The sequence below is a fragment of the Chanodichthys erythropterus genome, chromosome 10 (assembly GCF_024489055.1).
Source record: "Chanodichthys erythropterus isolate Z2021 chromosome 10, ASM2448905v1, whole genome shotgun sequence".
NCBI classification, from domain to species: domain Eukaryota; kingdom Metazoa; phylum Chordata; class Actinopteri; order Cypriniformes; family Xenocyprididae; genus Chanodichthys; species Chanodichthys erythropterus.
In genome coordinates, this window is record NC_090230.1 from 25,734,227 (window position 1) to 25,758,521 (window position 24,295).

Consider the following 24,295-nt stretch of genomic DNA (forward strand, 5'->3'; position numbering starts at 1 on the left):
CAGGCGTTTCGCTTGCAATAATCACAGATTTATAAGCTTCTGTTCATGTAGTTCCAAAGATAAGGCAGGTGGAAGTAGACCAAGAATACAGATTTTGGGGCAAACTGGGATGTCTTTAGCAATAATTTTAGATAATACACCGATTACTTTCCAAAAGGATTGTAAGTGCTCACATTGCCAGATGCAATGAAATAATGTTCCTTTGTGAGTTGTACATTTTCCACAGATATCTGGGATATTTGGATTGAATCTATTCAACTTTTCAGGTGTTATGTATGTTCTCATTATCCAATTATATTGGATCAATTTAAAGCGAGTGTTGATCGATAATGTTTGTGCTTGGACACAAGTTTTTTCCCATTCACTTTCTGTAACATCCATTTGGAGATCATCAATCCAATCCAATCTTTTATGATTTGTTGAGTCTTTAGAAGCAAATTGGCTGTATATCATAGAGATTTTACCTTTATCACTGGAATTTTTAACTGCCATTTCTTCTAAGCTACTTAAGGGAGGACACTGATATGAATGAGTCTTAGATCGTATGAAATTACGGATCTGGAGAAACTTAAAAAAGTGTGACTGGGGGATTTTGTGTCTTTCCCTTAAGATTTCAAAGGTCATCATTGTATTCTCTGCATAAAGGTCTGCTATTTTCTGTATGCCTTTCTGCCACCACAACTTAAAACCTGAGTGTGATTTGCCTGGAGCAAACATTGCATTGCCCCAAATAGGGGAGAGTTAAGATAATACAGGTGTCACTCCCAGCTCAACTTGTGATTCGTGCCATACTGAAATAGTGGTTTTAGCAAATGGGTTAGTTGTATTTTGTTTGAGTCTCCTTACAGAGTCAGAGTATAAATATGTATCAAGACTCAATTCTCCTGCGCCTTTTTTTTTCAATCTGAACCCATGGAGTATGAGATGGACTAGCAAACCAGAAACATGCGGCTCTCAATTGGGCTGCCTTAAAATACCATAAAAGATTAGGGAGTTGTAACCCCCCTCTTTCGAATGGAAGGTACAGAAGCGATAAGCGGAGCCTGGGGCGTTTCTTGTTCCAGATAAATTTAACAAATGTGTTCTTTATATTTAAAAAAAAAGGAAGGAGGAGGAGTTAGGGGGATTGATTGAATGGGTGTATATTTTGATCTGAAATCAAAGGAGTATCCTGTGTTATAAAAAGTAACACACAGGTGTCCTGACCAAGCGTCGTTATGTGACGAGTGTGAGAATGTTTTGATTTAGGGAGAAAGTTTCCGGAGTTAAAACCATATCCTCATCTGACGGGACGTATTTCCTGAGTAAGCTGAGAGCTGGAAAGAAAAAGTGCAGGGCATTTGACATTACTGACTCACCGGAAATTAAGGCCTACTGGAGCTCTGAGTGTTTATTATTTAGCTGAAAAAAAAAGCAAGAACGTCACATAAATTAACACTTAAATACGTGCAGATATTTTAGTTTCACTTCACTTTACTACAGACCAGCCTCACATCAGTGCATCTGTCATTTTATTAATGAACCAGAGTTTGTCTTTTCATGTTGTTGAAGATGTTTCACCCTGCTTTGCTCTGCTTGTGTTTGTGGCGTCTGGTTGGTGAGTTTGAAATGTGTTTTTATGACTTCAGTTCTTTCTGTGGTAAATGACTGGTTAAATTAGTCAGAGAAGATCAACATTCACTGTTATTCTCATATAACTGTGATTTTACTGTGAAATAACACTCTTATTTGAGTTAAAAGTCTCTCTTTTTAATAGTTATTGATCCATATAAAAATCTGTTTAACTATTTCTCCTGCAACTATTATTCAGCATCTTTTTTCTTTGTACTGCTGCAGAATATTATTCACTTCACATTTAAATTCACTTCACATATCAAAAGGATTTTAGTGAAGCTTCATCAAACCAACATCAAGTGATTTTAATTAAAGCTTTAATCTGTGAAAAACTCTGATCTTCAGGTGCTACAGGAGTGAAGTTTGTGCCCGTGTTTAAGGGAGATTCAGTCTATCTGAACTCTGATCTTACTAAAATGAAGTATGGTGATCAGATTCAGTGGTGGTTTGAAAATAAAAACACTTTAATAGCTGAAATCAATGTGACAGCCAACAGATTCACTGTATATGATGATGTTCATGTTGGGAGACTCAGAGACAGACTGAAACTGGACAATCAAACTGGATCTCTGACCATCACAAACACCAGAACTGAACATGAAGGATATTATAAACTACTGATAAACGGAGTGAGAAAGAATTTCTATCTCACATTCATTGGTGAGTTAAATTTGTTTCACCATTTTATGTTTTATTCACCAGACACAATATTAATCCAAACACCATTTTTCGTCTTTTCTGTTTTTGTTTTATGATATTATTCACTTGAAATCATAAAGTTATTTAAAAGTCTCTCTCTGCTCTGCTAAACTCTGTTTCTGTTTGGTGATACAGATGAAATATCAGTGAAGGAGGGAGATTCAGTCACTCTAAACTCTGAAGTAAATGATGATGTGATTCAGTGGAGGTTTGGATATGAAGACACTTTAATAGCTGAAATCAATGTAACGGCCAACAGAATCGCTGTATATGATGATGTTCTTGATGGGAGATTCAGAGACAGACTGAAACTGGACAATCAAACTGGATCTCTGACCATCACAAACACCACAACTGAACATGCTGGACATTATAAACGATTGACTGGACCAGCACCATTTTCATCACCATTATTAAATATATTCAGTGTTTCTTTCTATGGTGAGTAGAGATAAATTGCACTGTTCTTAAAGTATTCTTGTTTTTGTCATCTACTTACACAGTTAATGATTGAATAATTTAGTTTGAGATGATAGATCATATAAACACTGACTTAGCTTGAACTAAAAATCAGATTGTTGATTAGATTTGTTCATATTTCTGTTTATTATGCTATGTTTTTCAGCTCATCTCCCTGTTCCTGTCATCAGCAGTAACTCTTCACAATGTTCATCATCATGTTCATTGGTGTGTTCAGCTGTGAATGTGAGTCATGTGACTCTCTCCTGGTACAAAGGAAACAGTTTATTGTCCAGCATCAGTGTGTCTGATCTCAGCATCAGTCTCTCTCTACCTCTGGAGGTGGAATATCAGGATAAAAACACCTACAGCTGTGTGCTGAACAATCCCATCAGCAACCAGACTCAACATCTGGACATCACTCACCTCTGTCACACATGTTCAGGTACGGCAGTGCTGATATTAGTTGATGTCAGCGCTGATATTAGTGTTTATTGACTGATCTGATCTCAGTTTGATGTTTTTATTTCTCAGTCTGTCCACTGTTGTGGTCCTACTGAAGCTGTGATCCGATTGGTCCTCTCTGCTCTGGTGGGCGTGGCTACTGTCATTATTCTGGTTTATGACATCAGATCCAGAAGAGCTGAACAAGATCAGATTTCAAACAAAAACCGAAAGAGTTGTCAGAATATTAAAGGACTGTCTATTTACAATAAGTGCAAATACTCTGCCTTGTTGGCAAAGGCTATTTACATTAACTCCACCCACTGGCGTCTGGTTCGGCTAGACAAAGCTATGAAGATGATGAATAGTCAACAGTAGCTATAGCATAGGGGTAAGGAGCACTGATCAAAGTTTTGAAGCAAATCGACCAGAGTTCGAATCTGTCTTTTGCCAAACTCACTTTACTCCTTATGGAAATGAAGTGTCTAAAGTGTGTTTGATAATAAAGTGTTTATCGGTTAGGGTTAGGTGTAGGAAGGGCTTTATTGTCCCAATAAAGTGGCATCCATTTAATAATTTTAATAAATATAATAATTTACACTCTATGTTATTATTGCATACCGTTTAATGTACAACTATACTGTGGTGCAAATAGTTTCTGCCAATATGTATAAATAGCATCTAACTACTATTTACACTTAGCCTATTTTAAAGAAAACATCACAGTAAATTCCCCGGTGTTAACACTGCTCAGTGATTATATGGGAACCACCAGTAGGGTGTTAAAAATAACACCAAAGCAGTGTTAGCAAAGGGTTATGACACTTACACGTTCTGTCTATCAAGATAATCTTTACAAGTTAAAACAACATTTATACATTTTGAAGCCTAAATAAAGTCATCAGATATCAAAGGCTAACAGTAGGCTATAAACGGACTACAGCACGCCATGGTCGCGGATCAACGTCGTCACCACCAAGCTTCCTCAAACTTTATTTAAAAAACAATTATATTTAAAAACATGCTCTCTGATTATGATCGGCGCTGTGTATGAATACTTATCCACTTTTTCATGAGCAATGCTGTCCAAATGTCCTGTTTGTCATGATGACGTCTAAAGTCCCCGCCAAAGGAAGTAGTCCCTTTTAGCAACTTGTTAGCAACCGCCGTTTTTAAGACACAGTAAAGGTTTAAAAAAAATCGCAAGCGGGTTATAACGTGTGTTTTATGTCATAGATCAAAACGTGAAAATATTTAGAGGCTTTGTTAACCACAGACCTTATTTCAGGCGATTTAGCAAAAACCCATTCGAAAAACTCATAGACTTTACAGCGTTGGAACCGGAAGCCCTAAAATGCTAACTCGCCTCCGGGTTTTGCCTACAAAAATGCATCATCCCTGAGGTACTGTATGGCGGCATGTTTCATGCCACACTGCATGCTGGGAGTCATGAGATTTATACTGTGGTGGCTCCCAGCAAGCATTGCGGCATGAAGCACATCACCATTATTGAGATACATATACTGATTCTTGATGTTTGTGTTTTTGTTTTTGTTTTTTTTTAAAGAAATACAATATATTTTTTAAAAATATAAGAAATTGTGCAACATTCAGATACACAAAGATCAAGAATCAGCATATGTTTGTCATGAATAGCCGCTTTTCCACCGTTGGGCCGAAAGGTTCTCATTGTGTAACCATTTCATTTGGTGGTGATCTGGGCCAGCTGGTACAGATACGGTTTCGTTTTCCACTGTGGGGCTGATAACGGCCACTCTTTAGAATTCAATATAAAAGTGTCTGTCGTTGCCTTGGTAATGCAACGGTTTACTTATTATGATATGAGATATAAATAACGACCACCTAATGGAGGATGATTAGGTATTTCTTTAAATTCAATTATTAATTTGTGTTCACGTCACTCAAATAGAGCGCTTAGCCAGCTACAGAGAAACTGGTAGCCAGGCAAGAGACAAGTGACCAATCGACTTCATTTCACGGATTCTACCAGCACGACTCAACATGGTTAGACAACCGTGCTGAGAGCGGTTTGTAATCGTGTCGTGTCGTGTCGAAACACAACTGGAACCATTCCTTACCATTCTAAGAACCGTTCAGCGCAACGGTGGAAAAGTGGCTAATGTTGACACGCTTCATGCTGTAATGGATGCTGGGAGCCACCGTAGTATAAATCTCATGACTCCCAGCGTGTCAGCATCGATGAGAAACATATGCTGGTTCTTGATGTCTATGGGTGTCTACATTTGTTTACCCACAATGTGTTTAAAAATTAAAATTTAAAATGTCTGATCTGTGCTATTAAGTTACTGTTGGGTAAATAACTTAATAATAAGCAACCACATTCTATCAGCAATGGGACTAGACCAGGGCTGGGCAAACTCAGTCCTGGAGGGCCGCTGTCCCTGCAGAGTTTAGCTGCAACCCTGATAAAACTCACCTGTGTGTAATCCTGAAGACCTTGATTAGCTGGTTCAGGTGTGTTTGATTAGGGTTGGGGCAAAACTCTGCAGGGACAGCAGCCCTCCAGGACCGAGTTTGCCCAGCCCTGGTCTAGACAGTCAGTTCTCTTCTTAATTGTGTAAACCATATCACCTGATTGCTCTTGATTATGGTCTCCTTTGTAACAAATTACATACTTTTGTAAACACTGTTACAAAGACCAAAAACTCACAGAAAAAGTCAAGAGTCAAACTGCCCTACTAAAGGAAACACTGATTGCTATAATGGTGACAAATGACAGAAATAAAGTCAATCTGTTTGTAATAATAGAGATTTAATGTATTTTCAGTTGCTTTCATCTAAGGCTGTGGTTGAAGTCAGTTGTAGTTCTTGAGTTTCTCTTTCCTTCAGTGATTCTGTTCGTTATCATCAGGTGTCTTCGATAATCGAACAAACATCACTCAATTAATCACTTAAGTATCTAACTCTAACACTGCCTAAGTGTTACTTTTAACACCATGCCTATGGTCCCCATATGAACACAGAGCGGTGTTTATTTCACACCGGGGAATTTATTGTGTAGCCTGCTGCTATTTTTTAAATAGATTAAGTAGAATCTATTGCTTCTTGCACTTGTGTGACCGTGACATTGAAGTCATGTGACTGTGGTGTAGTTCATTTATAGCCCACATTTAGCTTTTTATTTCTGGTTATTGTGTTTACCCTTCAAAATTCCATTTTTTTTTTGTTTAATAATTTTGTTTGAGATGATAGATCATATAAACACTGACTCAGCTTGAACTAAAAATCAGATTGTTGATTAGATTTGTTTATATTTCTGTTTATTATGTTATGTTTTCCAGCTCGTCTGCCTGTTCCAGTCATCAGCAGTAACTCTTCTCAATGTTCTTCATCATCATCATCATCATTATGTTCATTGCTGTGTTCAGCTGTGAATGTGAGTCATGTGACTCTCTCCTGGTACAAAGGAAACAGTTTATTGTCCAGCATCAGTGTGTCTGATCTCAGCAGCACTGTCTCTTTACATCTGGAGGTGGAATATCAGGATAAAAACACCTACAGCTGTGTGCTGAACAATCCCATCAGCAACCAGACTCAACATCTGGACATCACTCACCTCTGTCACACATGTGCAGGTACGGCAGTGCTGTTATTACCATTTAATGACTGAACTAATCTCAGATATTGAGATCTCAGTGTTGTTTGTGGTCATGCTGACAGACTGTTTGTCCATTACAGAACAGGATCCACCTTACACAGTGCTGATCTCTGTTGGATCTCTGCTGATTATGGCTGTAATTTGGATGTTTTGGATCTGCAGGAAACGCAGAGATGCAGGTCAAGTGAACCTACAGCTTAAACATCTGTAAAAACACATTCTTCATGTATTGATTGAACATGTGTGTCATTACAGGTCAGACCCATAAAGACGAGACAAATGTAACACTCAACAAATACACTGGACAAAGGACGGTAAGTGTCTCTTACCCCTTTTCTACCAAGGCAGTTTGAGTGCTGGTTCAGAGCCACAGCCAAATTTCAAATCAGTTCTTTGTCTTTAGACCTAAAGCACAAGCTCTGAACCAGGAAAAGAGGTTTATAAGTAGCACCAAACCATTGCTGGTCTAGAAAGTACACTGTAAAAAATGACCGTGATTTTAACAGTAAAATACTGTAAAAATGCTGCAGTGAAAAACTGTCAATTGGTTTACAGAAAGTTTCCGTACTATATACGGTGAATAACTGTAATAGATCTAACTGTACATTTAATGTAATTTTACGGTAAAATACCGTTAAATTCACAGTTTTTGAAAGTGAAAAATAACAATTCATTGTAAAATTTACAGTGAAAAACCGTAAATTGACATTCCCACAATTCCCTGCGTGACACTTCACATTTGATATATTTTCGTTGAAATAACTCTGTTTCTTCTTAGTTTTTCTCATTTTTTTCTAATCAGTTATGTACATTAGGGTTTTATGTTACATCTAATGTTGTTAAATTAATGTTTATTGCATTTTTAAAATTTCATGCATGTTACCATGATGGTGTTTAGTGTGTGTGTGAATGACACTGTGTGCGCCTTCTATATGTTAGTGTTGTCCTTCTCAGCTTGTGGAAAATCTGCTTGTGATGAAGTTTGATTCGTCATGTGACTCTTATCACCACTATGTTTGGTGACTGTCAGTGTATTATAAAGGTACAAAACAGATATTAGTACTTCATTAGGTTGGTAAATTAACATTATATCATTTAATGAAATACGTTATTTTACCGTAAATTTAACAGATTTTTTTTTTTACGTTGCTACTGTATTTTTTACGGTAAAGTTCTGGCAACCACAGCTGCCGTTTTTTTACCGTAAATTTTACTGGGATTTTTTTTACAGTGTAAGAACCGCTTGCGTCAGGGGCTATGGGCCAGGTTACCGTGACCAGAAACTTGTGACAGTGCTTTGATGTCATGCGCGATCGGTCCGCGAGAAGCTGATGCATCTCGAACAAGATGCTGCTGCGCTAGCGTTGCTGTGAAAGATGAGAGGTACACAGCAAAATCCACAGTGTTAAATGAACACCCCTCAGTGTACATATGTGTCCACACTACAGGGTGTTAAAAGTAACACAGAAGCAATGTTGAAATTAATGAGATAATGAAGTGATACCTGATGTTAATAAGCAGAAACATTGCAGGAAAGAGAGAAAAAAAGATGTTAATTAATGTTTTATGGAGTGATTTGTTTCAAGTCACCGTGATGGAGGTCAGTGTTTGCTTTAGTTGGGCTCTTGACTCTTTACTTTTTATGATTAGCTTTTTGTTTCTTTGGCTGCTCCAACTTTGTGTAAAGCACATTTGGTGTGGCAAGAGAAAATATGATCTGGCCACAATATGTTTTGAAGCTTACATTTTCATCTTGTAATGATCTGATTCACTGATGTCATTCAGAGTCTAAATCTCTGACCATATGCTTGATGTGTAAATTTAGTATTGGTGATTGTATCCCTCTGATTGTACAGCTTGAAATCCAACAACATGAATTTCAAAAATACATTGCGCACAGAAGCTTCAGTTTTTAGACACACAGACATCAAGAATCAGTATATGAAACTCAAGATCAACTCTGAACATCATAAAACAAGCTACTCTCACAACAAAACAACAGCAAAATAAAAGCAAACAGGAAAAATCAATAAAAATTACAGGACAATTCAGCGGCATAATTTATTCATGCTGCAATGCATGATGGGAGCCGTGGATGAGTTTTGATTTGTGGCTCCCATCATGCGCTGAAACATGAAGCACTTTGTTTGACTGTCACCATTGCTGAGGTTCATATACTGATTCTTGATATCTGTGTGTGATTTTAAAAAACTTTAAACTATAAAAGCTCTGCTGGATTTCAAGCTGTAACATCAGAGATTTACTGTAATGAAAAATAATTCATAAAATATCTATTTATAACCAGTAAATCAGTCCATTTCACAATGATACTGTCGTCATCAAAATACAACCATCGCAACCTGGCCTGCATTTTCCAAAGAATCATAAGCAACTAATTGTCAACTTATGCTTACGATGCTTTTGAGAAACGCAGCCCAGATTACAGTTTCTTTTACCATAACAAATGTGCTTTATAAACACAAAGTTGAAGCAGCCAGAGAAAAACTAGTATTAAAAAGTAAAGAGTCAAGAGCCCAACTAAAGCAAACACTGACCTCCATCACGGTGACTTGAAACGAAACATTCCATAAAACATTAATTAACATCTTTTTCTCTTTTCTTCAATAATGCTGCTTAAGATCAGGTGTCATCACTAATTGTCAGTCATCACTTAATTAATCAATTATCTCATCAACATTGCTTCAGTGTTACTTTTAACACCCTGTAGTGTGGACACATATGTACACTGAGGGGTGTTAATTTAAGACTGGGGATTTTGCTGTGTGTATTTTCAAACAGAAACAGGGTTCAACACTGAAAGATGTATAAAACAAATAAATAAAAAAAAAATAAAAACATTATTAATGTTTACACAAATAAATTGTGTTAACATTAAAATTTCAAATTAGTAATAATATAAAATGACAGAATAGACATGAAAGAAGCAAAATTGTGTTTAGATTAATATTATATCTGGTGATTTAACAGCGCAAGAGATCAGTTCCTAATTCCTACTCTCTCAGATCTTAGTTTTTATTTGAGCTCCATCAGATGAGGCATTACATCTAGGAACATTCAACATACTGTCACTTTCAGACAGCTTTCCTGGCAGAAGGATGGAATTTAATGATTTTACTTTGTTTTTCAGCTTTGATATTTGTATTTTGTGGAAACCGTTTTATTAAAGCAATAACAACTGGAGCCGTTCTGTATCGTGAATACAGTAGAGCGTAACAACACCCTTCAGCCTTGACTGTATTTACAACACAGCACACTTTGAATACTACAGCTTACATAAAGTTAGTATTCATCCAGGGGGCGCTCAACATAATAAATGTAATAAAACATAGAAAGACTTTTGAACTTCAGAGAGAAAAAAACTTTATTGATAAAGACATGCAAGTACATATGACAAATGGACAGAAGCAATAGTCAAGTGAGATCTGTGTGTTTTACAGAGAAATATAAATAATAAATCCTTTCAAACTGTATTTTTAAAAATATGAATATGAGAGAGTTCAAGCTCAAATAATCATCAATAGAAAAAAAAAAAAAATAGAAGAAAAATGCACATGTAACAGCCTTTAAAGTTTTGCATTCATTTCAATACTTTCTGAAAAAGATGAACATATAAAACATAAAGCCACATATACTGTAAGTATATTTCACAAGTTGACATCATCAATCATGTACCTGATGTGTGAATATGAGCTTGATCTCGTTCAGCTCTTCTGGATCTGATGTCATAAACCAGAATAATGACAGTAGCCACGCCCACCAGAGCAGAGAGGACCAATCGGATCACAGCTTCAGTAGAACCACAACAGTGGACAGAGTCTGAGGAATAAAAACATCAAACTGAGATCAGATCAGTCAATAAACACTAATATCAAGAACATCCGAATAACAGGACAAATGATCTCACCATAGACAGAAACTCTGTATGCCTTCAATAAATTTGCTGTTATTATCATAAGCACATAAAGTCCAGCATGTTCAGTTGTGGTGTTTGTGATGGTCAGAGATCCAGTTTGATTGTCCAGTTTCAGTCTGTCTCTGAATCTCCCATCAAGAACATCATCATATACAGTGAATCTGTTGAACCATTTATTGATTTCAGCTATTAAAGTGAGTTCATATCCAAATGTCCACAGAATCTCATCATCATCCTTTATTTCAGAATTTAGAGTGACTGAATCTCCCTCCTTCACTGATATTTCATCTGTACACACAGAAGAAACAGAAACAGGGTTTGTCACAGAAAAATAAAAACTTTGAGTGTTTACGCAAATAATTTGTAATTTAAATGTCAAAAGAATAATATAAAACAACAGAACAGGCATAAAAAAGCAAATTGTGTTTATCTGGTTGTTGTTGTGTTCACTTAACAATGTTGAATGGTTAATGCCCACTAGATAGGGTTGTTGTATTATGTGGGAACAGGTATGCATGTACGTGAGAAGAGAGTTGTGGTTTGGACATGCAGTGCTAGTAAAGAAATTATGTGAATTACCTGAATGTAATACAAAAAGTGGCACGTGTCACTAAACTAGTGTTCTATACAGACATTGATAACTCAGTGTGGCACATGTATATCACGTGATGTCTTACCTGTTCTTTATCTCTTTTCCCGTTTAGTAATGTCGGTTTATCAACCAGATAACAGAAACGTCGAGAAACACCAAAGAGAAAAGATCGAATGGGCCATTAACACTGACTTATCAAAGAACACAGACTTAAAGGATTAGTCCACTTTTAAATACACTTTTCCTGATAAATTTACTCACCCCCATGTCATCCAAGATGTTCATGTCTTTCTTTCGTCAGTCGAAAAGAAATGAAGATTTTGAGGAAAACATTCCAGGATTTTTCTCCATATAGTGGACTTCAATGGAGCCCAAATGGTTGAAGGTCAAAATTACAGTTTCAGTGCAGCTTCAAAGAGCTTTAAACAATACCAGACGAGGAATAAGAGTCTTATCTAGCAAAACAATCGGTCATTTTTGAAAAAAATACAACTGTATATGCTTTATAAACAAAATATCGCCTTGAACATACTTTCCGTTTCCGCATTCTTCAAAGCGCTTACGCTGAATGTTCTACGCCTTCCCTATACTTACGGAAAAAAACAAAACTGGTGCCACGTTCGTTCTGTAAGTATAGGGAAGGCGTAGAACATTCAGCGTAAGCGTTTTTGAAGAATGCGGAAACGGAAAGTATGTTCAAGGCGATATTTTGAACCATTTCCAGTTCTTTCTGTTTACACCACTCCGGCTGTTGTGGTCTTTCACCGTACATTATTCGCTCTGCAGCTTCTTGCATTTAATGCGGCACTGCTCGGACGTCCGCTGGAACCCTTCGTCAGCCATCCTCTCAAAAACATGCTGGAACACCTTTTCGTGTGCAACCGTAAATTTTTAAAAATGGCGCCTCTTGTCATTCCCCTTGCATGCGCAAGTGACGATTCTCTGTCAACCAATCAACATTCTGCAGTTAGTGTAACTCCACCCTTTTGGTACCGGTACTATTGGTACTATTGTGCTTGGTTCCCCAACGGAAGGGTCCCAAAAAAGTGGTACGGTATGGTTCGGAATTCTACACATGTTTTAATTTATGCAAATTTGTTTTCTTTCTTTCAGGACAATAGTGGAGAAATACTGCACCTTATTCAGACCGAGACTCAGATGGATGATGCTACACTACTCTGAAATGGCTTTTTTAGAACTTTACTGGCAACACTAACACTGTGGTGGTTGGCTGGTTTTAAACTGCAAGTTGAGTGCAGTGCATTTTCTTCAAAATAAATTTATATATATATATATATATATATATATTTTTTTTTTTTTTTTTTTTTTTTTTTTTTACTTGACCAAAAAACTCCTCAGTATCTTCTTTTAAAAGAAAGCATGACTAGGGCACAAATTGCAATCATTTAAGTTTAATTAGCTGTCATTTTCCAGTGTATGCTCAAAAATGGGGATGACAGGTAAGAGGCTAGTTTATTGCTCTTTTATGTTGATTTGCTGTTTAATTCTTGTGATTCTTTTTTTTTTTTTTTTTTTTTTTTTACAGATTTGTTAGTTGTTTATGACTATTTACTTTGTATTTATGTTTTTTTTTTTAACAGGATTCACATCATAGTAAATTACAGTTCATATATGAAAGATAACCCAGATAGCAAACAATGATCGAAACAACGTGATATCAATGTTAATGTGTCAACGTTAACCTCACTGAATCAATATCACTTTCGCACCTTCAATTAATGTTGAAAAAATTGTTGAAATTTCAACAAAAAAATCAATGGCAATGTCATTGACTCAATGTTTACACTCTCAGAAAATGAAACACAACTAAAACTGACTTAAAGCCACACAGCCTGAACTCAACTGAAGATAAAAGAAGACAATAAATCTCTCAAGATCTCAACAGAAGCTCTTTTTGAGAATAAACAGACGTTTAGATGTTGATGTTTTATTGAAAATGTTTGGTCACCATTCTGGTGATCGGTGTTTCCTTTAGTTTGACTCTTGGCTTTTTGTGTGTAAGTTTGTGATCTTTATAACAGTGTTCACCAAAACACAATTTGTTGCAAAGAAAACCAGAAACAAAGATGATCGAGTGATATAGTTTTTGTCATTATAAAGCAAAATCATTTACTAAATGAACTCCTGAGCAAAAGTGTATATTTGCTTTTAATAGGACTATTCACACTTTGTGTTCTTTTCATATGAACCAAGAGACATTTGTCTTACCTTATATGACGAAACCACTTCACTGATGGGTCTGAATGTGTGATTGACGTATTTCTGTGAATCTCAGAAGAGTTCAAGTTTCTCACTGCAGGTCTCCTCATATCCTGATGAACACGTCTCATTTCTCTTCTTCAGGAGAGACTTTTTTAATGCAAGAATAAATGAAGGATTGTCTTTCGATGACATTCTCCTGCAGACAGGACACTCTTGAGTTTTCTTGGTTCTCCAGAACTGTTGAAGACACTCTTTACAGACACTGTGACTACATGATATAACAACAGGATCCTTGAAGATTTCATGACATACAGCACAAAAAACAATAATCTTCAGATTGTGAAGCCATTTTCAGTGTTTAAGCTCCAGCAATATAAACTTTACTTTCGCTTTCTGAATGATGGTTTCATAAATCAGTCACCATGAGAATCACAAAGATCTGCTGTCTGTTCAGAAACAAACTCCTCGAAAATCCTTCTTGAAAGGGTTTCTCTTCATTCATTGATCATGTAATGTAATGTTTCTTCTTTCTTTTTTTTAAGAGTGAAGAAAGTCAGTCAAACAGAAAAGAGAAATAATAAACCAGTCTCTTGGTAAGTGTGATGTATGGTATCTGATCATCTTTTGGGTCAAAGAACAACATTTAGGTTAAATTTTAACCAAGCTAAAATTGAATCTCTCAAGTATGATGCTAGAAAACCTTGAATCAAGCACTAAAGGACAAAACATTTTCCGCCTCTTCTTATATATGTCATGGCAGGCCAAACCAAAGGTTACCACAGGCCCTAGTTTGGGCACCTCTATTCTATTCTATTCTATTCTATTCTATTCTATTCTATTCTATTCTATTCTATTCTATTCTATTCTACCTGGATACCAGAAAGTCTCAATGAGCTTTCATGACGTTTTACACATGCAGATTGTGCCCTGCATCTAAGAGAGAAGATCCTTCCTCAGGGGAATCCACCAGGGTCCTGAAAGGCGTGCTGTCATGGTCCAATTCCATACCAAGAAAAGAGAAGGACAGCTTGATTTTTCTCCTGAAGTCCCAGTCGGCTTAGTGCTCGAGGACTGTGTGTGTATGAGTGTTTTATTCTCTTCCCATGATATCATGTCAGAGAGACACAGAATATCAGAGGAAGTTTTGTGAAAGTGGTAACTGGATTTCTAACATTGATCTAAAGGAAGTTGTGGCCTACTGGAGCTAAAAATGACAATGATAAGAGGATGTAAATTCATGAGAAAGAGCAAGGCGGTCACATGTAATAACACAAAGATTTGGTGGTTATTTCACAACACTTTAGTACAGCAGTATCGCATCAGCTCATCTGTCATTTTATTGCTAAAGAGGTTTTAAAGAGTTTGTATTTTCATATTTGTGAACTGAAAGTGTTGAAGATGTATCAACCTGTTTTGTTCTGTTTGTGTTTATGGCATCTGGTTGGTGAGTTTTAAATGTGTTTTTATGATTTCAGTTCTTTCTGCATCAGATTCACTAGTATGACATATCAGACTGACACATGCACTCAGACTAATGACTGTCTTTCTTTAGGTGCTACAACATCAGTCCCACCGACCACTTCACATCCTCCATGTCCTACTACACATCCTTCTACATGTCTTACTTCATGTCCTACTTCATGTCCTTCTTCAGAGCCTTATTTATCTCCTCCATGTCCACCATTCCTATTTCCCTGGATCCCGGTAGTGGTGATTTCTGCTGTCACTGGAACTCTGCTGATCATGGCTGTGACTGGGCTGTTTTGTATCTGCAGGAAACACAGAGGTCAAGAGAACCTACAGTTTAAACATCTGTGAAAAACATATTCTTTTAACATAAGTTTTAACTTACAATGTCTGTCATTACAGATCAGACTCATGAAGACAAGACTGATGCAACTCTCTACAAACTCACTGAAAACATGACTGTAAGTGTCTCTGTGTCATTTCAATCATTTCACGTGTATTCATTTTAAAGGGTCATGAAAAATTTCTGAGATTTTAACAGAGGTATGTGTGTTGAACACCATTGAAGACAATGTTAGCATCTGTTAGATTTAATAGTAGGGGGGAAATGGTAAAATTTTAGTTTTTATACACTATTTTCGTCTTCCGGGTTTAAAATCTTCATCCTGTCCACGTCACAGGCTGTGACATGGCAGAGCACGATAGTACTTTGATGACTCATCGGTGTTTCATAATTATTAACGAGACTGAGTTTTTTATCCAATGAGAAGACACTCTCTTAATTATTCATGACACCATGTGGATCTTTCCAATGACGAGGACGGTTAACGGCACTAAACAGCGAGAGAGACTAACTGACTGACGGTGCGTGTCCGTTGGCGCGGAGCGAGCGGGTAAGCGCGAGTGTTTTCGGTTCATTCCTATGGAAGTTGAGCCGCGCGTAAGTTAAATGTGACGCTCAACTTCCATAGGAATGAATCTAAAAATGCTCTGGTCGCTTGCTCTGCTCCAGTCGACACGCAGCCTGACTGACTGAGTGCTGATATTTGATATTTTCAAATATATGCATGTATAGTGTGTATATAAACAACTATATATTTTATAATGACTGTAATTACACATGTACATTAATATGTTTTAAATAGAATTACGATTACTGTAGGATATATGTAGCAGGGCATTCAGTAACTCTTGAAGAGACAAAAATAGTGTCAGTGTGTTTCATTAGATTTTAACTTTTCCAGTTTTTTAAAAAAATTTAGTATTTCCTCACGTTTTACCACTGATTTTTAGTGACAGTCGATATGCATGGGCTACTGGCGATGAGAGTTTCCCCCCTCCCCTCTCCTCTCCTCTCCTCTCCTCTCCTCTCCTCTCCCCTCTTCTCACAGCCACCACGCCCATTTAAGTTGCATTTTTCAAAAAGATTGTGAGCTAGACTTGAGCTGAAAGAGGGGGGTTTCATGACCCTTTAACAGTTGAATTATCAAAGGAAATGCAGAGCATAGATAATATTGCTGTTTAAAATGTGTATGATTGCATACTGCAAACTCCTTTACAGACTTGATGAACATATTTTGTGTTGTGTCATGTTTTATGGTTTCTCTTGTTGGTTTCATTTTTTATGACTGTTATTAAAGTTGCTCTTCCATTTTGAATGTTATAATAAAATAAAAGGTCTAAAAAAACATGAAAGACACAGAGACTACTCCATTATACACAAACACAAAACATACACTTCCATTCCATAATATTCACTGATTTATATCCCATAATTGGCAGCACATTTCTGTTATTTATTAATTGTCATTGATCAGGGTTGATTTTCTCCTTTGATTCTTTTGTGTTTGTGTTTGTCTGACAGGAATCTGAGATGACGAAGGTGATTTACACGTGTTTCACCAAAGAACAATGATCAAACTCTCTGTGTGATTCTTCTTCACAATCACAAATGATGTTCTGATCACAAAAGCTGCATCTGTGCAGCTTTGCTCACACTAGATTATTTAGTATAACATGCTTTTTTTCTGCATGTTTCCGCCTGCCCTCATCAATAAAGTTTTGTCACTCTGAGGTTCAAGAGTTTCTATGTGTTTCTCTTTTTTTCTGTTCTTCCAGTGATTCTGTTTGTTAACAGCAGGTGTTCATCAATAATGTCCAGTAATTACACGTTTAATTATCTTGATTGAATGATCTTGTTTTGGTCTTGGAAGGTCTGGTCTCGACCACACCTCTGTGGCCTGTTGCACGAAGCTAGTTGAACAAACTCTGAGTTACAGAGTAGGATTAGAGTTGACAAATCCAGATAAATCCAACCTTGTTTATTCCAGGATCAGTTCGTTATAATCATTCTCTGTCAACCCAGGTATAATCCAGATTTTACAATCGCTGCGATTGCCGATCACACAGAACATGCAGATCGTCTGCTTACTTCACTTCTAGCGAGAGCCGTGCAATTCACTTCTCTTCTGAAGATCGTTATGGAAAATATCATGAAATTAAATGCATTTACAAGGCAGGAATAAACACTGATGCAGTGAAAGTTTGAGAAGGCAAAAGGAAATATCTGACTATATCAATGCATGTGAATCAAAGAAATATGCCTAATAATTTATAACTTAAAAATGTATATTAGTTTCACAAAGAGCTCGAATACATAAACACTTCATTTGTTTAAAAGCTTTATATATCGATGAATGTGTTATATTTATGTCAATTTAAAAAGTTTAATATTGTCAATTAATATAATAATAATAATATGAATATATATGAATTATACATAATTATATCATATAATATAAATATAATAAATAATTAGCAGCAAAAGATGAGCAATTTTGTCTCTAAAATGTATTCACTATAAACTGATTTAATTTGGAGTGAGAGATACAGGGGGAGTGGCTTTATTGCATCAGATACATGTCACTTTACAGTCACAGCTGATTGGTCCAGTTTGGGTTTGCGATAGACATTAAAGAACCAAAATGGTGTTTTGATTAATATTGTATCTGGTGATTTAATGACCACATCAATTTTTTTTCTTAGTGTAAAAGAGACTCAAAAGAGACATTCTAAAACAAATAATGTGAAAAACACTTAATGTACCTTCAGTTATTACTGTATTTACAACACAGCACATGCTGAATACTACAGCTTACATAAAGTTAGTATTCCTCCAGGGGGCGCTCAACATAATAAATGTAATAAAACACAGAAAGACTTTTGATCTTCAGAGTGAGAAAACTTTATTGATAAAGACAAATAAATCTGACAAATGGATAGAAGCAATAGTCGAGTGAGATCTGTGTGTCTTACAGAGAAATATAAACAATAAAGCCTTCAAAACTGGATTTTTAAAAATATGACTGTGGCGAGGGGGGCGTGGTTCAGCGAGGTCTGCAACCGGAGAGAATAGCGGGAGACGCTTGGTAAGTGAGTGGGTTGAATAGATGGCACGGAGAAAGGGGAGAAGCAGGAGTGGGGTCCGTCCCGGCAGCAGGGAGCTCTGGGTCCGTAGGAAGGTGCCTGTCCCGTTCCGCCCCGCCCTCGGGGCGGAACACGAGGTGGGCCGGGCGGACGAGACCTAGGAAGAGGGACAGGTCTAGAAGAGAGAGAGGGGGACAAAAGAGAGGGAGAGAGAGAGGCAGCTGGAAGGGGTTCGCCACCCCCTTGGCACGCCACCAGGTGATCCTCCGCCAATTGGATGGCTGAGTCCAGCGACGTGGGGCGGTGGCACTGGACCCACTCTGCAGTTTTTTTCGGGAGCCGAGTGATGAACTGCTCCAGCACCACGTGATCGACGACCAGGTCCACGTCGCTTCCCTCAGCCAGCAACCATTTGCGGCACGAGTCCCGGAGCTGCTGGGCCATCGTGAAGGGCCGGCCGGACTCACCCAGGTCGAGGGAGCGGAAGCGCTGTCGGTGCTGCTCTGGGGTCCGACCAACCCGCTGGACGATGGCCCGCTGTAGGTCTTCATAGACCAGGAGGTTCGGGACGGGGGGCTGCTGTGCCGCCACCTGTGCTTCTCCTGAGAGGAGCGGGACCAGCCTCATCGACCACTGGTCCCGCGGCCATTTACACGCCTCAGCGGATCTCTCGAAGAGCTCTAAGAAAACTTCTGGATCATCCAGTGGGCCCATCTTGTTTAGGGGCAGGTGGACAGGCACAGCGGGCTGTTCGGTGGGCTGTTCGGTGGGCCCCCGGGGAACCTCCCGGTCAATCCAGCTCCGGAACGACTCGCGGTCCTCCTGCTGGGTCTGTAGGATGGCTTGAAAACACCGCTCCTGATCGCCTCTTAGCTCCAGCAGGGCCTGTTGTTGTTCGCGGTGCAGGACCGCGAGGGACGCGATGATGTCCGCAAATGTGGCTGAGGACGAAGATTGCATGGCGACGTGCTCCCGTCTTCCTTCCCGGGTTTCGGCACCAGTGTAGTACACTTAAGTTCGTAGTTGGGGGAAGGAAGAGGTCAGGGTCGACGAACAACTGCTGACTGAGACTTTATTAACTTTCAAAAAGGTTCAACAGAAAGACTGTGCAACGCAATTGTCAAAGATACTAGAAAAGGCAGTTTCAACACAACTGTGCTCCTTTTTAGAAAGAAATGGAATCTGTGAGGATTTCCAGTCAGGATTTAGACCATACCATAGTACTGAGACTGCTCTCGTTAGAGTTACAAACGATCTACTCCTATCATCCGATCGTGGCTGTATTTCTCTATTAGTGTTATTAGATCTCAGTGCTGCTTTTGACACTATCGATCATACCATTCTTTTAAAAAGACTTGAAAACTATATTGGCATTAGTGGAATTGCTTTGGCATGGTTCAAATCGTACCTATCTGACCGTTATCAGTCTGTAGTAGTTAATGAAGAGATGTCGTATCGATCACAGGTTCAATATGGAGTACCACAAGGCTCAGTACTAGGACCGTTGCTTTTCACTCTGTACATGCTACCCTTAGGAGAGATAATTAGGAAGCATGGTGTTAGTTTTCACTGCTACGCTGACGATACTCAGCTCTATATTTCCTTGCGCCCTGACGAAACCTACGAAACTGATATCCTAATCTTTGGACCAAAAACTTCCTCACGAAAAAACCTTGAATACTCTCTAACACTTGACGGGTGCTCCATTAAATATTCGTCCTCAGTTAGGAACCTGGGTGTGCTCTTTGATACCAATCTTTCATTTGAAAGTCATGTTTCTAGTATCTGTAAAACCGCCTTCTTCCATCTAAAAAATATATCTAAATTACGACATATGCTCTCAATGACAAATGCGGAACAGTTGGTTCATGCATTCATGACCTCAAGACTAGATTATTGTAACGCTCTACTGGGTGGTTGTTCTGCTCGGCTTTTAAACAAACTACAGTTGGTCCAAAATGCGGCAGCTAGAGTTCTTACTAGAACCAGAAAGTATGACCATATTAGCCCAGTTCTGTCAACATTACATTGGCTCCCTATTAAACATCGTATAGATTTTAAAATCTTGCTACTTACTTATAAAGCTCTAAATGGTTTAGCTCCCCAGTACCTAAGTAAGCTCTTAATGCATTATAGTCCTTCACGTTTATTGCGATCTCAGAATTCAGGCCAGTTGATAATACCCAGAATATCAAAATCAACTGAAGGCGGCAGATCCTTTTCCTATTTAGCGCCTAAACTCTGGAACAATCTTCCTAGCATTGTTTGGGAAGCAGACACACTCTGTCAGTTTAAATCTAGACTAAAAACACATCTCTTTGCTCTTGCATACACATAACACATTATCAATACATTAACATTTTTCAAATCCGTTAAAGGATTGTTACGCTGCAATAATTAGGTCGGCCGGAACCGAGAACATTTCCTATAACACTAGATATACCTGTACATCAGAATAAGAATGGCATCTACGCTAATATCTGTCTCTCTGCTTATCCTGAGGTTTGCCGGGTGCTGGATCCAGGCCGTATCCAGATCAGATGGAGAACCTGTGTCTGGACCTGACTACAATGTAGCCCAGGAGACAATGGGCCTACAGATCCAGTTCTGGCTGCATCTATCGTTCAGATTTTTAATCCCCGTATCCGCTTACATATATTTATATATAATCTATTTTTAATCTCTATAATAAAAATGTATAATTCAGATTTTGATCTCCATATCCATTTACATATATTATATATATCTTCCAAGGGTTTTTTTCCCTCCTAGGACTTTTTTCCCAGTGCTAGCACGCTGGGTTTTTCTCCTAGGGGTTTTTTCCACCCCTGGGAGTCAGCCGACATTGGCTTAATGTAGCACCATCTTGTATATGTTACATATTACCACGCTTGGTTGTACAGCTTATTTTTAACCACTTCCCTTTTTCTGTGCTTCTAATATGTAAAGCTGCTTTGAAACAATTACCAATTGTAAAAGCGCTATATAAATAAATTTGACTTGACTTGACTTGACAACAACAAAAATAAACAATCCACAAGGGCTTCACTCCACGAACCTCAACTCGACTCAGTCAACAGTTCCCCTCTCTCTCACACACTCCTGCTTCTCACAGCGTTTTGTCCTGTCTCCGCGCCAATCACTGGAATGAGAAACAGGTGTTCGTGATTTGTATCCAACCCACTCACTTACCAAGCGTCTCCCGCTATTCTCTCCAGTTGCAGACCTCGCTGAACCACGCCCCCCTCGCCACAATGACATTGAAAGAGAGAGATCAAGCTCAAATAATCATCAAAAGAGAAAATAGAAAAACAAATGCACACCTAAACAGCCTTTAAAGTTCAGCATTCCTTTCAATACTTTCTGAAAAAGATGAACATATAAAACATAAAGCCACATATAAGTAAATTTCACAAGTTGTATATTTAAAAACTGACATCATCAATGAAGAATGTACCTGATGTGTGAATATGTGCTTGATCTCATTCAGCTCTTCTGGATCTGATGTCATAAACCAGAATAATGACAGTAGCCACACCCACCAGAGCAGAGAGGACCAATCGGATCACAGCTTCAGTAGGATCACAACAGTGGACAGAGTCTGAGGAATAAAAACATCAAACTGACATCAGATCAGTCAATAAACATTAATACTGAATCAGGAATATTTGAAGGACAGGAAAAATAATCTCACCATAGACCGAAACTCTGAATGCCTTAAATAAATTTGTTCTAAATATCAGTAGCATATAACGTCCAGCATGTTCAGTTGTGGTGTTTGTGATGGTCAGAGATCCAGTTTGATTGTCCAGCTTCAGTCTGTCTCTGAATCTCCCATTAAGAACATCATCATATACAGTGAATCTGTCGGCTGTTACATTGATTTCAGCTATTAAAATAATTTCAGTTCCAAATATCCACTGAATCACATCATCATCCTTCATTTCAGTAAGATCAGAGTTTAGAGTGACTGAATCTCCCTCCTTCACTGATATTTCATCTGTATCAATAAACAAGCACAGAACAAACAGAAACAGGGTTTGTCACAGACATATACAATTTTTGAATGTTTATGCAAATAAATTGTACTTTAAATTTTAAAACAATAATATAAAACAACAGAACAGGCATTAAATAAAAAGCTAATTGTGTTTAGATTATGTGTAAATTAAAACAAAACACATGAATCAATTATTTAACTCACCATAGATTGCAAGGATGAAAAGTTTATTCTTTACTGCATATACTCCAGCATGTTCAGTTGTGATGTTAGTGATGGTCAGAAATCCAGTTTGATCGTCCAGCTTCAGTCTGTCTCTGAATCTCCCATCAAGAACATCATCATATACAGTGAATCTGTTGAACCATCCATTGATTTTAGCTATTACAGTGTGTTCATATCCAAAGCTCCACTGAATCTCATCAAGAATGTTCATTTCAGTAAGATCAGAGTTTAGAGTGACTGAATCTCCCTCCTTCACTGATATTTCAACTGTTTCACTAAACACACAGAAAACAAAAAGAAACAGGGTTCAACACAGGCTGAGAGGGTTATCTGATAATTTACTAAAGTAAATAATTCTTTATTTACTTCATTTAATTTAGTTTAAATTTGATACATTTGATCAATAATATCAGAAATCAACAGAAGTGGGGTTTGGATTGATAATTGTACCTTTGTTTTGAAAAAAAAAAAAATGTCACGGGAAATGACAAGGAGTCAATTGCAAATGCAGAAAAATGATTTAATAGAAAAAACTTCAGCAGAGCAGAGAAAGCAACAGTCAGAAAATCATGGATGCAGATGGCAAAAGTCTCTTGGCAGCGCAGGGACTACAATGGGCAGCCAGTCCTCAGAGTAATATCCAACAGGAAGAAAGTCGACAAACCTGCGAACCGTTACAGTACCCCTCCTCCTAGGAGAACTTACCTGGGGAACCAGGGCAGGCGGATTAATAGGGGAGTGAAAAACACGTTTCAATTTGGAGACATGAAAAACGGGATGAATTCTCCTGTGCGCAGGAGGGAGTTTGAGGCGGACTGCCACTGGGCTAAGAATCTTAGTGACAGTGAACAGGCCAGTAAATTTAGGAGGTAATTTACTACAAACGGAGCGGAGAAGAATGTTCTTAGAAGATAGCCAAGCTTTTTGACCAACGATGTAGACGGAAGGCTTTGAGCCTTAGTGCGCAAAAACACAGCGCCTGAGAACACCAACGATCTGACACCACAGGGCATAAAGCACAGACATTAAATAAGGATCCTCCAGCTGGCGCTGATCAACTAATCAGCCGTGGAAACACACACACACAAAGAAATGAGTCGACAAACCTGCAAACTGTGACAAAAACAGGTAAAAGATTTAACTCACCATAGACAGATAGATCGAAACTCTCTCTAGTACTATTGGTCTGTACCAGTTCATAACGTCCTTCATGTTCAGTTCTGGTGTTTGTGATGGTCAGAGATCCAGTTTGTTTGTCCAGCTTCAGTCTGTCTCTGAATCTCCCATCAAGCACATCATCATATACAGTGAAGCTGTTGGTCTGTTTATTGATTTCAGCTATTAAAGTGTGTTCATATCCAAACCTCCACTGAATCACATCATCATCCTTCATTTCAGTAAGATCAGAGTTTAGAGTGACTGAATCTCCCTCCTTCACTAACTTATCATGAGAAGAACCAAACACACCTGAAGAACAGAATTTTTCACAGATTAAAGCTTTAAAATCATGTTGGTTTGATGAAGTTTAATTAACTTATTTTAATAATTGAGTTTTCACGAGTTCACACTTAC

At 38.0% G+C, this 24,295-nt stretch overlaps 1 protein-coding gene and 1 long non-coding RNA gene across 3 annotated transcripts; both read left to right on the forward strand.

Moving 5' to 3' along the window:
• Positions 1–1,420: 1,420 nt before the first annotated feature.
• LOC137028220 (carcinoembryonic antigen-related cell adhesion molecule 5-like) lies at positions 1,421–12,564 on the forward strand. Its single transcript, XM_067396992.1, has 8 exons — positions 1,421–1,597; positions 1,960–2,274; positions 2,449–2,754; positions 2,939–3,217; positions 6,540–6,833; positions 6,937–7,035; positions 7,112–7,170; positions 12,496–12,564. Exons 1-8 carry the CDS (start codon positions 1,540–1,542, stop codon positions 12,562–12,564), a joined length of 1,479 nt encoding a protein of 492 aa, XP_067253093.1. The 5' UTR covers positions 1,421–1,539.
• Positions 12,565–13,549: 985 nt separating this feature from the next.
• Positions 13,550–17,107, forward strand: LOC137029284 (uncharacterized). Of its 2 annotated transcripts, XR_010896271.1 has the most exons (4): positions 13,550–14,198; positions 15,158–15,391; positions 15,475–15,533; positions 16,937–17,107. It is a non-coding gene; the product is annotated as an uncharacterized lncRNA (long non-coding RNA). The 2 variants fall into 2 exon arrangements; XR_010896270.1 differs by lacking the exon at positions 13,550–14,198 and having other exon boundaries at positions 14,893–15,391.
• The last annotated feature ends 7,188 nt before the right edge of the window (positions 17,108–24,295 follow it).

Coding starts and splice junctions, on each gene's coding strand:
- LOC137028220 (XM_067396992.1), top strand. CDS start 1,540: ATGTTGTTGAAGATGTTTCACCCTGCTTTGCTCTGCTTGTGTTTGTGG. Junction 2,755..2,938: donor ATTCAGTGTTTCTTTCTATG/GTGAGTAGAGAT, acceptor TATGTTTTTCAG/CTCATCTCCCTGTTCCTGTC. Junction 7,171..12,495: donor AATACACTGGACAAAGGACG/GTAAGTGTCTCT, acceptor TCTTTCTTTCAG/GACAATAGTGGAGAAATACT.